Source organism: Aspergillus wentii (genome assembly GCF_001890725.1).
Source record: "Aspergillus wentii DTO 134E9 unplaced genomic scaffold ASPWEscaffold_6, whole genome shotgun sequence".
In the NCBI taxonomy this organism is placed as follows: domain Eukaryota; kingdom Fungi; phylum Ascomycota; class Eurotiomycetes; order Eurotiales; family Aspergillaceae; genus Aspergillus; species Aspergillus wentii.
The window spans coordinates 1,660,657-1,676,584 of NW_024467837.1; the positions used below are offsets into that span (position 1 = coordinate 1,660,657).

At 50.6% G+C, this 15,928-nt stretch overlaps 6 protein-coding genes across 6 annotated transcripts; 2 read left to right on the forward strand and 4 right to left on the reverse strand.

The window, feature by feature from the left end:
* Window positions 1–209: 209 nt before the first annotated feature.
* On the reverse strand, window positions 210–2,513 carry ASPWEDRAFT_116110 (E3 ubiquitin-protein ligase; the record flags this gene model as incomplete). Its single annotated transcript, XM_040828634.1, has 1 exon — window positions 210–2,513. One exon carries the CDS (start codon window positions 2,511–2,513, stop codon window positions 210–212), a length of 2,304 nt encoding a protein of 767 aa, XP_040686900.1.
* A 293-nt stretch (window positions 2,514–2,806) lies between these two features.
* Window positions 2,807–6,280, reverse strand: mfp (putative peroxisomal multifunctional beta-oxidation protein (MFP)). Its single transcript, XM_040838578.1, has 7 exons — window positions 6,003–6,280; window positions 5,711–5,938; window positions 5,538–5,646; window positions 5,394–5,483; window positions 4,950–5,337; window positions 4,483–4,891; window positions 2,807–4,426 (listed from the first exon to the last, which is right to left on the reverse strand). The coding sequence occupies exons 1-7, from the start codon at window positions 6,156–6,158 to the stop codon at window positions 3,101–3,103; spliced, it is 2,706 nt and encodes a 901-aa protein (XP_040686901.1). The 5' UTR covers window positions 6,159–6,280; the 3' UTR covers window positions 2,807–3,100.
* Window positions 6,281–6,559: 279 nt separating this feature from the next.
* Window positions 6,560–8,423, forward strand: ASPWEDRAFT_43301 (TDA10 family protein). Its single transcript, XM_040835998.1, has 6 exons — window positions 6,560–6,720; window positions 6,764–7,146; window positions 7,215–7,717; window positions 7,779–7,802; window positions 7,860–7,975; window positions 8,043–8,423. The coding sequence occupies exons 2-6, from the start codon at window positions 6,991–6,993 to the stop codon at window positions 8,201–8,203; spliced, it is 960 nt and encodes a 319-aa protein (XP_040686902.1). The 5' UTR covers window positions 6,560–6,720; window positions 6,764–6,990; the 3' UTR covers window positions 8,204–8,423.
* Window positions 8,424–8,688: 265 nt separating this feature from the next.
* On the reverse strand, window positions 8,689–10,293 carry ASPWEDRAFT_174642 (60S ribosomal protein uL30; the record flags this gene model as incomplete). The annotated part of the gene is made up of 4 exons (XM_040831246.1): window positions 8,689–9,148; window positions 9,203–9,369; window positions 9,562–9,673; window positions 10,277–10,293. The coding sequence occupies 4 exons, from the start codon at window positions 10,291–10,293 to the stop codon at window positions 8,689–8,691; spliced, it is 756 nt and encodes a 251-aa protein (XP_040686903.1).
* Window positions 10,294–10,593: 300 nt separating this feature from the next.
* Window positions 10,594–12,022, forward strand: ASPWEDRAFT_43305 (ESCRT-II subunit protein SNF8). The gene is made up of 2 exons (XM_040835999.1): window positions 10,594–11,135; window positions 11,214–12,022. The coding sequence occupies exons 1-2, from the start codon at window positions 10,660–10,662 to the stop codon at window positions 11,524–11,526; spliced, it is 789 nt and encodes a 262-aa protein (XP_040686904.1). The 5' UTR covers window positions 10,594–10,659; the 3' UTR covers window positions 11,527–12,022.
* A 53-nt stretch (window positions 12,023–12,075) lies between these two features.
* Window positions 12,076–15,285, reverse strand: nip1 (translation initiation factor eIF3 core subunit c). Its single transcript, XM_040829770.1, has 2 exons — window positions 14,796–15,285; window positions 12,076–14,715 (listed from the first exon to the last, which is right to left on the reverse strand). Exons 1-2 carry the CDS (start codon window positions 15,133–15,135, stop codon window positions 12,437–12,439), a joined length of 2,619 nt encoding a protein of 872 aa, XP_040686905.1. The 5' UTR covers window positions 15,136–15,285; the 3' UTR covers window positions 12,076–12,436.
* Window positions 15,286–15,928: the final 643 nt, after the last annotated feature.

Sequence of the window (15,928 nt, forward strand, 5' to 3'; positions counted from 1 at the left end):
GAATGAGAGTAGTATGTAGATTAAGTAAAGGAACGTCATGTCATCACATCATGAAAGGGAGAGCATAAATAGTATAAAATATGCAAAAAGCCAATTCCTTTTTGTCTCCCAATCTCATTATCCTACTCCATATATACCAAAAGTCGCCATCAATACGCCAATCGACAAACTGAGCAATGTATCGGCTCATAAGAAAGGGCCATCAAATCTCAAATCTCCTCGATAACAATCACACTTTCCACCACCCAGTCCACAAAAGCCTGGCCTTCCAGTTTCCACTGACCATCGCGCCACACATCATCCGACCAATATCGCCAATCTTTGCCCCGGCCATGTAGAACCCAGCCATGACGATTGCCTTCTGCCGCTGAGAATTCGTGGTTGACATGGCGGGTGTTGGCGCCCATTTCGACACCAGTCATACCCTGTCGTGCACGCCATTCACGTTCTGCCCTCTCGCCAGCTCGTCTTGCAACTTCTTCTTCATCCTCGGCTTGGTAGAGGTCGCATTTGTTGCATTCCGTACAGCGGGAGCCGGGGTTAATACGGAAATGCTCGCAGAAGTGTTTGTAGCCTTCGGTTTCTTCGGGTTCGTCTTCTTCATAAAGGCCTTCATCGTTATTATACCCTTCTGCACCGGTATTCGGGTCGATGTTCTCTTGGTTTAAATATCTAGCTCGACGTTGTCGAGGTGGTCGACGGCGGGCAAGTTGCGCCGCTGGGTTCAACGGTGGTCCCAATGCCTTCCGGCAAAGATAGCACATGGAATACCCGCATACACACGTCAGTTTATTACAGCCCGAGGACTTCACAAAAGATAGCCCGCATCGAGGGCATGTACGCTTCACTGCGGCCGTTCGAGCGGCTTCAACAGTCGCGCGCAGATCGAGGAGCAATGGCTCATGGCAAAGGTGGGGATCACGCCACGGCTTCTTGCAAGTAATGCAGCTCACGCGCCTACAGGATGGATGCGAACAAGTAAACCGTTTGGGGCGGATCTTGAGGCACAGGTTTCGGAGAGAATTTTCAAAAATCGCAGATAAGGCCGGAGGGTCAAGAAGGTAGATAATAAGTGCAGGAATAATAAGTAATGGTATCGAATCAAGTATGAATATGAGCATCAGTATCGTAGATAAGGCCCCATCGCGGCGAAAACGCCAGGTTATGCCCCGGGTTGAAGGGTGGTAGACAGGGTCGGCCTCGGCGTAGGAGCAGAACGGACAGCGGATGAGCTTCATTTGCGATTTGAGCAGAACATCGGAGAAAAGCCGATCTTCAAACTTGAGATAAGTCTCGAACCCAGATTTGTTAAGAAGAATGGCCTGTTTTACAATCTCCGGGTGCAAGGTTCCATCGCAGGTTCCCTGACTGACAGGTGCAAGACACTTCAAAGTTGACTTCTCGATGTCCACCGACTTCGTCCATCCTTGACCAAAGAGCGCTTCTTGGGCAGTCCGCTGGATGCAACTGTGGCAGATGATGTGGGAGCTGGATGAACAGGCCGAGATTTGTTCGAATGTCACATCCGACAAACAGCACTCACATTCATACAATGCATCAACAGCCTTGGCCTCAAGCTCGTTCATCTCCTCAGCCAGCTGATAGTCTCGTTCTTCTTGCTCATCCTGTCTTTGTCGGAGCAGCGGTGCTAGCAACATCCCATGTAACTCGCTATTCAGCTCGTCACAACCCGTCTCCTTCAACCTAGGCACCACCCCGCCATCCGCATAGCGCTGCCACACCAGCATCGGGTGATCATCTCTATCTTTCTTGCGTTTAAAGGAAGGGAAAATGCTGTTAAAAGTCGCCCGCCACGTCTTCCGCGACAGATCCCGAAGCGTCGGTCGTGCTCGCATATAGCAGAAATTTACCTCCGCCAGAACCGCATCCACAGTGCTCCTGCTCAGACCACTGAATTCTTTCCCCAGCACAGATTTAACAGCCGCTTTGTATTCATCGCTTCGAAACCGTTCTTCGGGGGGGACTAGGTTCTCGTCTCCGTCACCAGGGGGCACAATAGCAGCATCGCCTTCGTTGCCACCAGTTCCATCCGGGACGTTCCATCGACCTGCCACCCATTCCTGCTTATGTCGTAGTAGTTGTTCAACGCAGACCTGGAGCCTACTCAACCCGTCGAACCGGACGAGCAGCTCCCGGAATACCTCAACTTTAACATCCGGAAATATCCGAGCCAGTGTCTCCAGTGCATTATTAAGCTCCTCTTGCTCTCGTCTCTGCTCTTCTGTCTGCTCGGCCGACGTATCGACAATAGCGTGGGATCGTGACGTGCTTCCGAACGGGTTATTGCGGAGAGCTTCGCTCAGCGTGGTGGACTGGTTGCCAGTAGAAGACGCGAGTACTCCTGCCGACTTCCATGAGTGTCTGTTCGCGTTTGAGCCAGTTGAGGCTCGATGAGGTCTATTTGCATTGTTTTGGTTTCCATCGCTGGAACGAAGCGGGGGGGAGGTCGTGGTGGATCTGGAGAAGCTAGGGAGTGGGAGCGACAGCACCATCGTTGCGTTGCAGGACAGGGAGGGGGAGAGGGTCCTGCTACATGATCGTAGAAAGATAAACTAAAACTCGCAAATTTTGAAGATACCGTGTTCACTTCCGTCGAGGGGAGGGTTCGACTTGTCCGTGTCGAGTCGAGTCGAAGGTGGTGTCTTCTGCCTGCTTACTGCGGGGGAAGTCGTTGGTCAATACTCTGTGTTACATAACCCGACGCTGCGAGAATGGCGATGGTGCTCAGAAAAAATTCATCATCCCAACAGAATAAATTTTAAACATCCTAGACTGCAGTATTTATGTCCGGGCTGGCCGGTTATGTCTGATTAGCTCCTTGTCATTTAATTTCCCTTCCCGCTGCACTGACAGCCGATCATCCTGGCCGACCTCCGATCGAGCGAGATAGACCTTGGGGTAAGGTTTGGCTTGATAGACTTAGGTTTTGTGGATAAACTTATGAATCAAATCAAATACATTGATGAAATTGCTTGCATACAGACGAAATCATGATATTTATATACACATTCTGGAAAGAAATTTCTGCAGTCATGAAAATGACATTGCTCAATCGTGAGCCACATCCCGTTTTTTATTCTTACAACTTAGCCTTAGCACCCTCCAAAAGCTCGGCGCCAGCACCCGAGATCGCGGGCTTGCCGGTCTCCACAACAGTGGCCTGGAAGAGGACGGTGTTGCCCTCCTTCCACATCTCAGTCTTCAGAGTCTGACCGGGCAGCACAACACCGGCAAAGCGAACCTTGAGATTCTTGTAGTGGCCGAACTTGGCAAAGACGTGCTTGGCAGCGACACCCAGGGAGCAGAGACCGTGCAAGATGGGGGTCTTGAAGCCACCGACCTTGCTGAACTCGGGGTCAATATGGAGAGGGTTGCGGTCACCGTTGAGACGGTACAACGCAGCCTGGTCCTCAGAGGTCTTCTCTTCGGTGATCGCGTCAGGCTGGCGCTGTGGGGGCTTGTAAGCAGCAACAGCAGCCTTGGGGCGACTAGCAGTGGGCTTGGGAGATCCTCCGAAGCCACCGCTACCACGGATGAACACGGTCGATTCGTTGTAGAAGAGGTCCTCGCCGGTCCTAGCATCCTTGGTAGTGAAGCCCGCAATAACAAGGGCCGATTTGCCCTTGTCCACCACGTCAATGAGCTTGGGGTAAGTCAGGGTGTTGGCGGTGGTCGGGATGGGGAATTTACGGATCTCCATGTACTGTTCGCCGTGCAGCAGCATCATCGGAGAGAAGTTGGCCACGATCTCATCCATGTTCCAGGGAACAGCGGTGTTGAACCAGGGGACCACACCGAAGCTAGGAAGGGCTTGGAAATGATCGTTGTTTTCGTACACCAGAGGGAGATCAGTACGTCTGGCACCCAAACTGAGGTTGTAGAGAATGATGTCGCGGTCGACATAGTCAAAGCTGGTTCCCTCGGTGGTCAGGGTCTTGGACTTCTCAATAGCTTGCAGAATGTCATTGCCACCCTCGGATTCTCCACCACTGCGGTTAGACATGTTGGCCATGACCTTTTCGGCACCGGCCTGACCATCCTCGGGGTGGTCTGCGCGACCATCTTCGAAGTTGGTAATCTGCTGCCATTTGTTGACAACCTCCTCGGGGGTCAGCTGAACATCCACGGGGAATCCGTGACCACCGGAGCGCTGCCAGCGAGTGCATGAGAACCAGCCACTGCCGCACTCGTACAGACCCTTAGTGCCTGGCTCAGGCACCAGGTCAGAGCAGAGAAGCACCACCAATGGAGCAACATAGTCGGGCTTGAATGCCTGAACCATCTCCTCGGGCATAATGGAGCGAGTCATGTTGGTACCGGCATTAGGAGCGATGGTGTTAACCTTGATGTTGTACTTGGCACCCTCGAGCGCAAGGGTACGGGAGAAACCGAGGATACCGAGTTTCTATTTTCACCGTTAGCGAAATCCTAATACACTGGGCCAAAATTCCAGGGACATACCGCTGCGGCGTAGTTGGCCTGGCCAAAGTTACCGTAGATACCACTGGTGCTGGCGGTGTTGACAATACGACCATACTTCTGCTTGAGCATGTGAGGCCAGGCGGCCTTGGTTACCTTGTAGGTACCACGCAGGTGAACGTTAATGACAGGGTTCCACAAGCTGTCATCCATGTTGGTGAAGGCCTTGTCACGCAGAATGCCAGCGTTGTTGACCAAGATGTCAATTCGGCCGAAGGCATCAATGGCAGACTTGACGACACCCTCGCCGTCCTCGCAAGAGGCCTTGTTGCCAACAGCCTTTCCACCCAACTGCTTGATTTCATTGACAACGGGTTCGGGGTCAACAAGGTCGTTGACCACCACAGCAGCACCGAGCTTAGCGAACTGAAGACAGTATGCGCGTCCGAGGCTACATGAGAGTTAGAACAAAGATACAGATATTAAAAAGCTTGGAGGGGAATACGCACCCGGCACCACCACCAGTAACCAGAGCAACCTTGCCCTTGAAGTCGGGTTCTTGTCCAGGCTGAGCACTGGGGGTCTTCAAGCCATCCTCCAAGAGAGTCATGAAGTCTGCAGGGCCTGTAGGGTAGCTGGGTTGAGAGAAGTCGTTGACGTCGTTCCATTTTCTGGCGATAGCACCAGGAGTCAATGAATCGTCGGTCTTCAACAAAGCACCCTTGGCACGCTCCCATCGCAGCTTGGCCATGTGGCCACCACCAACCTCAAAGATCTGACCGCTCTCCTGAGTGTTCGATGAGTGGACCAATCTGGCCACCAAGGGGACAACCCAGTCGGGCTTAAGGTTCTCGAGGACATCTGGGGGCATAACTGTTGCCGTCATACGACTAGCAGCTGGTTGAAATTAGCCATGTTCACAGTGGTTGTTATATGTGAATGGTTTTACATACCAATGGGTGCGATGACGTTTGCGAGGATGTTGTACTTGGCGCCCTCCTTTGCGAGGGTCTCGGTAAATCCAACTTGACCAAGTTTGGCGGCTATTATAGTCAGCATGGAGTCAGATTATCGTATCGTGAGGGGCAACCACTCACCAGAGTAGTTGGCTTGGCCGAAGCTACCAAACAGACCGGCTGCGGAGGCAGTGTTAACAACACGGCCATACTTTTGCTTCCGGAAATGAGGCCATGCAGCTCTTGCGCACTAATAAATAAATCTTTGTCAGTCCACCAATCCCACGCGATAGCAATAGCAGATTTCTTCTCACCTTGTATGCGCCATAGGTGTGAACTTTGGTAATGAGATCCCAATCCTGGTCCTTCATGTTCTTGAAGCTAATATCCCGGAGGATACCGGCATTGTTGATGAGCACATCGACACGGCCAAAGTTCTTAATAGCGGTGTCGATAATGGCTTCACCGTTCTCGACGCTGTCGTAATTGGCAACGGCCTTGCCTCCAGCGGCTATAATCTCGGAGACCACGACGTCTGCGGCCTATAAATTTCAGAAATGTCAGTTATTATCAAGTATTGAGTTTTCCAATTACTAGTGGTCATACCTTTGATGAGTTGCCCTCACCAGAGTGGGAACCACCCAAGTCGTTCACAACAACATTAGCTCCTCTCGAGGCGAAGAAAAGAGCATATGCCTTTCCCAAACCACCACCAGCACCAGTGACGACGACCGTTTGGCCGTCAAATCGCAACTCAGACATCTTAATAGAATATATTTAGATTATGAGGGAGGAGTAAGGGAGAGAGGAAAGGAGGTGAGGAGATGAAATATGACAGGTAAGAGTGCTTTCCGCACGGCTATTCTCCGCTGTGCAGTTGACGGAGAATGAAAAGAAGAGGAAAAGGAGAGAAGATGGATCTAGAAATAAGAAAGTCTGGGGAAAGGAGAAAAGGTATTGAACAACGGCAATAAGAAGACTGCAGATAGTCCGGGGGATGGAAGAGGTTAAAGAGCAGGACGTAAGGCGAGCGTTACAGCAGCAGCTCGGCTCGCTGGGAACCTCGGCATCTTGGAGGGGAAGCTCGGTGGTTTGGCTGCGACCCGCCAAGCGACGGACAGACACGGATCTCGCTCAGCTTCACATGCCGATGGCTTCATCATTTCTGCTTCGATTCATGGAGAGACGAATGCCACTTGCTGGTATTCTGCTGACTCAGGCATGTGATCGCTTGCTTTAATTTTCTGCAACAAAAAAGAATGTGATCATCATCATGTGTCGGTCTATCCACGTGGGTACAGAACCCAGGGGTGGTAAGTGGCTAGGCTCGACTCTCAATCTTCAGTTCTGATCATATTCTCATCTTAGATGGATAAATCTCCATCAGAATAGTGTATATAGCCGTCAGAAATAGGAATGAAAGAATGTTCAGGCAGAACGTTTGGCCTTGCGGGGAGAGGCTCGACTTCCCCAGATTCGACGGTCGGCTCACCTCCGAGATGCAATGGGATTTAACCACCACATCGCTCTCTATTCGTGTTTTATGATAGTTCTGCAAGACAAGGACCTATAGACCAGGTACATATCGGACAAAATGCCCGAAATAATCGACGACAAGTCTCAGCACTGTATTCCTTTTCTTCTGGATCGGGTCAAAGCCCACCAGGCTCGCCATGGAAACGATCCCAGCAATACCCCGCCCTTCTTCCTGGGCTTGAACGGAGTCCAGGGAGCAGGCAAGACTGTGCTGGTTAGTTTTGCTTTTATAATATACTACTCACTCTGCTGGGTCGAATATTGACTTGAAAAATCAATCAGGTGTCAACTCTTCAAAATACTCTTCGTTCCCCGCCATACTCTCTCCCCGTCGTCACCCTCTCTCTCGATGATATCTACCTCACGCACGACGACCAGGTTGCGCTAGCCAAGGCACATCCTTCAAACCCCCTTCTCCAGCACCGAGGACAACCATCAACCCACGATCTTCCGCTGGGGGAGCAAGTTTTTGAATCTCTCCGCACAGGCCGTCCTACCGCAATCCCGCAGTATGACAAGTCGGCGTTTGCAGGACAAGGAGACCGCGTGCCTCAATCGCAGTGGGAAGTGGTCAATGGCGATGACCAGGAAAAGGTCCGAGTGGTCATCTTCGAAGGATGGTGTGTTGGGTTCCGTCCATGGGATGACCAGACCCTACGAGAGAAATGGGAAGCTGCTGGAAAGCAAAAAGAGACAGGAGATTACAATGGGCGATTGGGACATGTGAAACTCGAGGATGTCCAGGCTGTGAATGATGCACTCAAGAAATATGATGCTATAACTGAGTTTGTGGCCCCTGCTATTTCTGGAGATTCTATGATATCGAGTTACTGACTTCCTACGAAGCCAGCTGGATGCTTTAATCCATATGTAAGTTTCTTCGCGGATTTATATAACACGATGAAGCAAAAACCTAACATTCCATAGCGATGCCCAAGATAATCACTACGTCTACGAATGGCGAAAGGAGCAAGAACGAACCCTCCTGGCCACCAAGGGCAAAGGTATGACGGAAGAACAAGTCAACCACTTTGTCGACGGCTGTACGTTGTGATACCCCACTGTCCTATAATGCGCATTTCCCGTGGGAACAAAAACTAATTATCGCAGATTACCCCTCCTACGAACTTTTCACCGAAAGCCTCCGAGACGGTGCCTTCAGACCATCGTCAAGCAATATGGCAACATCTTCCCAGTCAACCTGGGAGGGTAGACAGCTTCGTCTAGTGGTTGACAGGAATAGACGCGTTCAACAGGTCTTCCAAATCTAGGACTATCGTGTAATCTTAGTGTTGATCATATAAGATGTGTTGGGTGTTGCGAATATATTTAGATGCAGGGTACAGAGTAAAATTCCAGACACCAAGCCCTGGATTATTCCCATACGGAATATCTATTGAGTCATTGATAGAAACAATATAAATGATACAATCTACTATGCAATGCAATACAGATGGGATAGGGCTGTGATAAGATGACCTTCCATTGAGCTCGGCTTATAAAGGCACTCGCATGCCAAAGCCACCAAGGAAAAGGATTTTTAGAATAGCATCGGCTATCACCCATGTTTTAAGAAAGTACGAATAATGGATGAAACTACGTCTGAACAGCGTAGATTAAGTTTACATAGATATCAAATCAATGAGTTGCCTGAACTTTTATTTTTTCGGAAATCGTAGACTATTGTATCATTATTCTAAAACAAATAGTCCTCGCCAAACAACCCTACACGACAACCACGCCCTTAACAGTGAATCTAGTTCATCTGTCTGATGAGAGCGTTGATGTTCTCCTCACGGTTACCGTAGTCGCCACCCTGGATGAAGTGCTTGAACTTGCGGGCGTGGAAGCCACCAGTGGGGTTGGAGAGCTTGAAGGGCCAGAGGAAGTTGTTGGCCTGCTTGAAGTTAGGGCCAACGGTGTAGATCTCGTGGATCAAGTCCTCCATGCAGACAATGCCGAACTTGCCGAGGTTCTCCTCAATGATCTGGTTGTCAGTGAGGGCGACACGCTGGCGGTTGACCTTTCCGTATCCGCGCTTGTAGATGAGCTCACGGACACTCTTGAGGTTGGGGTAACCGTAGGCGATGTAGGGGTTGATGATGGTCAACATCTCCTGGGTAGCCTTGGTGAGGCGGATGAAGCAACCGCTGTTGATGTGGAGCAGACGGAGCAGCTGCAGAATCTTGCGGGGCTGGGGAGCGATCTTGTTGATACTGTTTCGAGTTAGAACAAAGTTCAATGTACAGCGAGTTAAATGAGGAACCTACCCCTTGATACGGGTAACGAAGACCAGCTTGGGCTCCTCAGGAACGTAGTAGTTGCCCTGCTGACGAGCGACACGGGCGAGACGGATCTTCTCACGCTCATCATCGCGGTACTCCTTGACGTAAGCCTCGGCGCGCTTGAAGATAGCAGTGCGCTTCTCCTTGTTGGCCTATAGTTATCTCAAGTCAGTAAGGATTCCTTCAAGATTATCATGAAACAATCATTTAGATGAGATCAATATCAGCCCCGAAAGATGGTTAACGAAGCGACAGCATCGACCCGTAGGTCTAGTCGCAAAGTTGGTGAGTTGTCATCACTTGATTGGTTTGGGAATAGTGAAAAAGAAATGGGGAATACTAACGGCCTTGCGCTTCTCGAGCTCCTCACGGCGGATAGCGCGAGCCTGCTCCTGGCTCTTGCGCTTCTTGAGGAGGGTCTCGGGGACGAGGACCTGGTCCTTGGTGGGGACGGTGCTGCGAAGGTCAGTATAGTCCATCCGCAAACAAGCGCAAATTTTCGCCGAGTGTAAGAATTGCAGCTATAGCGCCACATTCTCTGACTGAAGGCAATTGATAAAAGAACTCGACGAAATAGATTTAGTTGGTGAGGATCATATTATCTGGGTCAAGCGGCCACGCCATCTTGCTACTACTTGCACATTCTCAGTGCAAATTTCGCGAAACTTGATGCATGGCATTAACGCAAATAGAATCCTCATCCAACAAGACCCCAAGCATTACGCTCAGGAAATAGTGTTGACGCTTTGTGTTCCAATCCCCTCAACCCCAGGGTCTAAGAAGATTGGAACGATAGCTCACAACAATCATTTTCAAGGAGAAAGTGTCATTTGCTTTCAACCTCAATACCCTATGCCATTCCTCAACCCCAATCTCTGTCTCCGACGATATGTAGGACGGGAGTGTGGTGAGAGGAAGGCCGTAGGAAAAATCGAGCTGGTGCCCAGCGATCGATTAAATCGACCGCAGCATCTCCAGCGAGAAGGACGACTATAATCTGAACCCTTACAAACTCATGCAGCGAATTTGCTGAAAGGGATCAGTCAAGAGGTATCATACGTAGCAGTAGAGGCCATTGTGACGGTCCTTTGAGTTCGCGAGTTGGGCGTTGGGCGAAGGTTGTCGTGCTGGAAGAAAGTCAAGAAGAAAAGCAACGAGGAAGAGGAGAAGAAAATCTCGCTTGTGTGGGCGGCAGAATATGCACTATCCCGGGAACGGTTAGAGCGCCTTGGCACTCTCACCTTTCCGCTTTGGAACCATTGCCCTTATCAGATCAGGGTATCACCGCATCACGTGACTATGAATGCGCTTAACCAGAATGGGCACGCTATCCCGGTTTTGGTAATTCGGCGTCATCCCAGCCTCATCTGAAGCATGGGAGTTCCCCTCAGATCCAGGTTTCCCTCCCCAACTCTCGCATACTAAGCCAGCCAGTTACCATTATGTCCAGCCGTCGCGGTGTTGGTCTTGGGGCATTTGCCCATCGGAATCAGGCCACTCAGTCCTATGCCACCCATGGCGCGAATCTGCGATCCACGCACCTCTCCTCCCTCCAGACCCAGCTATCCGTATTCCAATCACTACTCCACACCTTTGCATTGGAGCATAGCTCGACAATAAAGTCAAATCCAACATTTCGAGCCGAATTTGCTCGCATGTGTAATGCGATCGGGGTTGACCCTCTCGCAGCCAGCAATATCAAGGGCAAAAATGGCCGGAAAGGACTGGGCGAGGGCGGCAGTTTTTGGACTCAGATTTTAGGTGGAGATATGAATGACTTCTACTTTGAAGTTGCTGTCCGAGTAGTTGAATTGTGCCGAGAGACGAGGAGCGATAATGGAGGCTTGATAGGAGTTGAAGAGTGTCGAAAGAGGGTAGGGAAAGGAAAGGCCATCGGGAGCGGGCTGGAAGTTACAGAGTATGGAGCATCCCCCAACCTCTGTCTCTTACCAAGTCGGGAAACAAATACTAATCACTTCCATTCTCTATCCTGTAGTGATGACATTCTCCGCGCCGTGAAGTCACTTGAACCCCTCGGCTCTGGTTTCTCCATCACCAACGTTGGCAACAAGCAGTACATCCGATCGGTTCCCAAGGAACTCAATACGGACCAGGCCACTGTGCTTGAAGTTATACAGATTTTGGGATATGTAAGCGTATCGATGCTACAGTTGAATCTAAAATGGGAGAAGGCTCGCGCACAGACAGTCATTGACGACCTTGTTGCCGATGGTCTTGTTTGGCTGGATGCTCAAAGCGAAGAGAACGAGTACTGGTCGCCCCAAAACCTATTGGACGACAGTGGATGAGATGCTGCAATGGGATTGCAAAGCATCTTATTTCTACCTCCAAAGAGGAACGCCTATTCTATGGCATGCCCAAACGATACCCCTGGGGAAAACATTCATTCCCAGCCCCGACGCCGGTCTGAACCGTCCACGTTGGCCGCTTGTTTGAACAGCTGCAGTGTGAAACAGATATTTTTCCACTCAAATCCTTGTTCATCCTGATATTTCAATGAGAGTTCAGACAAATGCTGCCAAGAGTCCGCAAGCTTGTCCTTGTGATACTTGAGGTCATCTTGAGTCAAGCGTCAACGATGATCTCTTCCATGCATCAACGCAGAATTTCTGCTATTAACCCAAATTATATGTTATTAAATACACGAATTCCGTGTTAATATGTAGATATTAGCAGTATCTCAGCGTTATTTTCTCTGGTTTTTTTTGAAGGACCACATTCCTACTCCGATGAGGATATATATGCTAGTTAGAGCACCGAATATACAATTGACATCGAACGCAATAACTATAGCAACTGTAATGGATAAGGACTCCATAATTAGCCCAGGAAATCTAGAGAGAAAAATTTGAAATGACTTAATTCTATACCGACTAACTAGAAACCTTACTTCCAATTATAAAGCCATGAACGCCTTGAATATAGATACTTTTTTTTTTCATTCTCTTTTTCTTCTTTCTGCTTCTCTCTTATTTCATTTCAGACATGAGATTCATCTGCAAATGTGATACGGCATACATGACAACAATGAAGAAAATGACGGAGGTCTTTTTGTATTCCCGCCAGACAAAAGAAAATAAAAAAAATTTGAACAAGTGACCATAATGGAACAAGGGGTCATACGCAGTTGAGATTTCCAAGAGGAGCATTAAAACCATGAGAGAAAAGAAAAAAGCGAAATGCCATTAAAACATTTTTTTAAGCCTTGATAGCTCCACCCAATGCACCACCGCCGAATTGCTGTCCACCTGGTCGACGGCCTTGTTGACCACCAGGCAGTCTGGGGCCGCCGCGAGCACCACCTCCACGGCCACCCCCACGGCCACCACGGGCGCCGGCGCCCTGATCGCGCTGGAAGGCGTTGGCCATACCTTGAGTACGCTGCTCGAGAGTCTTCTCGTTGGCCTCCAGGAGGTTCATCGACTTGTCTGCAAGGGTGACGATCTGGGACTGGAGACGAGACAGCTCAACACCCTTACGGAAGACGATGGCTCCATTGACCTGGTCGAGGGCAGCAGCGAGCTCTTCGTGCGAGATCATACGGCTGATGATGGCGGCAATCTTCTTCTCGGGGAGCTCGAACATGTTGGCGAGGGTGGCGGTAGACAGGCTGTCGTAGAAGGGAGCGTAGGTGAAGAGGTAGGTTCTCAAGCCTTCCTCCTGGATCTGCTCGGACAGCATCTCCTTGATCTTCTCAGGCTGGGGCATCAAGTCCCAGATCTTGATGGAGTTGAGCATCGATGCGGCCTTCTTCCAGTCTCCACCGGCAAGGAACTTGGCGCTCATGATAACACCGTCACGGGTGTTCTCGGCGGGACCGGTGAAAACCTGTCTCTCGTTGTAGTCCAACATGCGGCGGAAAGTCTTGGAGATGACACGGCGCTTCATCTCAGGAGAAGATGAAGTCTGAGCCATCAGAGGAACCTCCAAGAACATGCTTGATGTGAGGTAAATGCACTCAAGCAGCTCCAAGTTGATGTGCATGTGGAAAGGCAGCTGGCGCTGACGCTCAAGACGCTCCTGCTCGGGCGAAACAGTGGAGTAGCGCTGGAGGATGATACCCTGAGCCAGCAACTCCTTTTGACGTCCACTGCCGCAGACTTCGGAGAGGGTGTTCTGGGCCTCGTAGATGAGACCGGCACGGAAAGCACACAGACCGATCTGGACCAAAGTTCGGTTGAAGAGAATCTGTGTGCTGACATCAAAGTTGGAGATGTTCTCCGTCAGGTGGGACATGAGCATCAGGTCACGGGAGCGGTAGTACTGGTCGTGCAGGGCAAGGAAGTAGATCTGGCACAGCATGGCACGAGCCTTGAGGATACCGTCGCTGTACTTGAAGAGGTAGTTGCAGACGGTTTGGACGAGGTTGGTAACGTCTCCAGTAGTTCCACGGGGAGTGGCGGCAGATTCGAGCTCAGCGGGAAGAGCCTTCGAAGAGGACTCTTCCAGAATGGTAACAACTTGAGAGGGCTTGAAGTAGATGTGCTCCAATCTCCTCATCATGACTCTGTTAATGCCGTCCTGGCGGGGGTCGTTCTTGTCGGCCGGGCTGAGACCCTCGACGTAGAATTGAGCACGGACAAGGTTGTTGTACAGCTGCTGCTCATCACTCAGACGCTCAATGTATTCGGCAGTGTGGGGGTCGATGTGTTGCAAGGATCTGGTGAGCTCGTCGTCCAATCGCTCGACGTACGAAACGATGCTGCCGGGAATGTAGAGGGTCTCGCCCTCTGCAACCTGAGGCTGTCTCTCATCATCCTCCCATTCTTCAGCACCCTCAGTAACGACGTAGGAGCGGTTGTTCTCGAGAACGGACAGAAGAGTAGAGAACTCCTTCTCGGCAAGCTTCCATTGCTCCGGGCTCATGTAGTTGGCGGTGGACGAAGAGGTAAGGTCGAAACGAGTGGAGATGAGGGTCAAGTAGACACGGATGCGCTGGTAGGGGTTCTGGGCAACCTCCAAGAGCTTCTCCATGGTACGAATCTGCTCAAGGCGGTCGGTGTTCTTCTTTCCGCGAGATTCGACGATAACGCGGAGGTGCTTAAGAATGCTCTCTGGGGTGTATTGCAGGGTCTTGCCACCACGACCAACGGTTGCGAATCCATCATCATCGTCAGCAGCAGCAGCAGCGACCGCAGCCGGAGTAGGGGCCTGCACCCGCTCGGCCTTGGCCGGACGGGGGGTAGGGGCGGCGGCAACAGGCTTCTTCTGCTCTTCCTCCACGGCGTTCATGTAGTCATCCTTTGCTGCACGGTACTTGTCGATCTGGGCAGCATATTCCTTGTTGTTCTTCTTGATACGTTGCTTGACGGCGTTGAAACCCTTGGAGTTGCTACCGTTCAACTTCTTTCCAGCCTTAATCTTGCCAGTGGTCTCTGTCACCAAATCCTCGAGGTCTGCAACGGCCTTGACGTAGACTCTAGGTGTAGGACCGGCCTGCGTAATCTTGACAATCTGTCGGTTCAACTTGTCGAACTCTTGAGAGACAAAATCAGCACGAACCACTCCGGGTCAGAAAAAAGTGATATCCCCCCCACTAGGTGGCGTTTTAACTCACCTGCTGAGATGACTGCCCAGTCACCGATCTTCGAGGCGTTCTCGATCAACTTGATGGTGCTCTCGAGTTCCTCCAGCCTCTTGTCCTTTGCACTCTTGACAACGGTGACCTTCTCTTCATCCTCGCTATCCTCACTATCCGAAACACCCTTCATGAAACGACTGGCACCCTTGCCAGCATCCTCGTCATCGGACGAGGAGTCCTCCTCAGAGTCATCTTCTTCCTCGCTAGATTCCTCCTCAGACGACTTGTCCTCCACCTCGTCGCGATCGCTGTAGACCTCCTCCTCGTCGGAGCTGCTGTCGCTGTCGCTACCGCTACCGTAGAAGAAACGCGACATGTTTGCGGTTTGGGGAAAGTATCGGAACCGAAAAGTCGCGAAGTTGAAAAACTGGCCCTCTGGCTGATACGCGGGGTTAGAGGCGCGGGGGCGTTAGGGGATGAAGCGTTGATGCTTGTGCCTGATAGGAAATTCAGTTGTGAAGTGAGGGTTCGGAGCCGCAGAGGTTGGGCTGCGCGAGCCACACACGAAATTTAAGCGAGGCGGCGCCTTTCCCCATTTGGCAACCGTCTGCCTCAGGTCCCGATCATCGACAACGCGGAGATACGGACTGGGGTAGAGTTGATCTTTAGTGTTTTTGGGGTTTGTAGAATGGATTTACGATGAGGAGATTACGGGAGGAAAGGTTCTCGAGTTTGTAAAATGTCAAAGAGCCAACGATGTAACGCTCGGTAATTTTTGTTTAAATTCATTGCTCTCCTCATATCACACCCAAGTATCCAAGGTATGGCAATGCTTCTCTTGGAATAAAAAGAGAAATATAATAGAAAACAGCAACGCATGGGGATAGATGTAGCGGCACTGCCGTGTAATAGCAAAAGGGGGAATGGACGAAAACAAACATGATAATGCAGCAACGACTAACGCGATCTTTCCAAGTACTCCGAGCTATGCCGAAAAAACAGCCACATACATGAAACTGGGAAGAGCCGATATCGAAGATTGCTAAAGTTTGGACGAGCGTTCAAAAACAATGAAAAGCAGGGATATGGGGCGAAAGGGAGACTCTGTACCGTGAGGGCTTTAGACTCGGTAGGTAGCCTCCATCTTCCCATTTTCATCCTTTCATTGC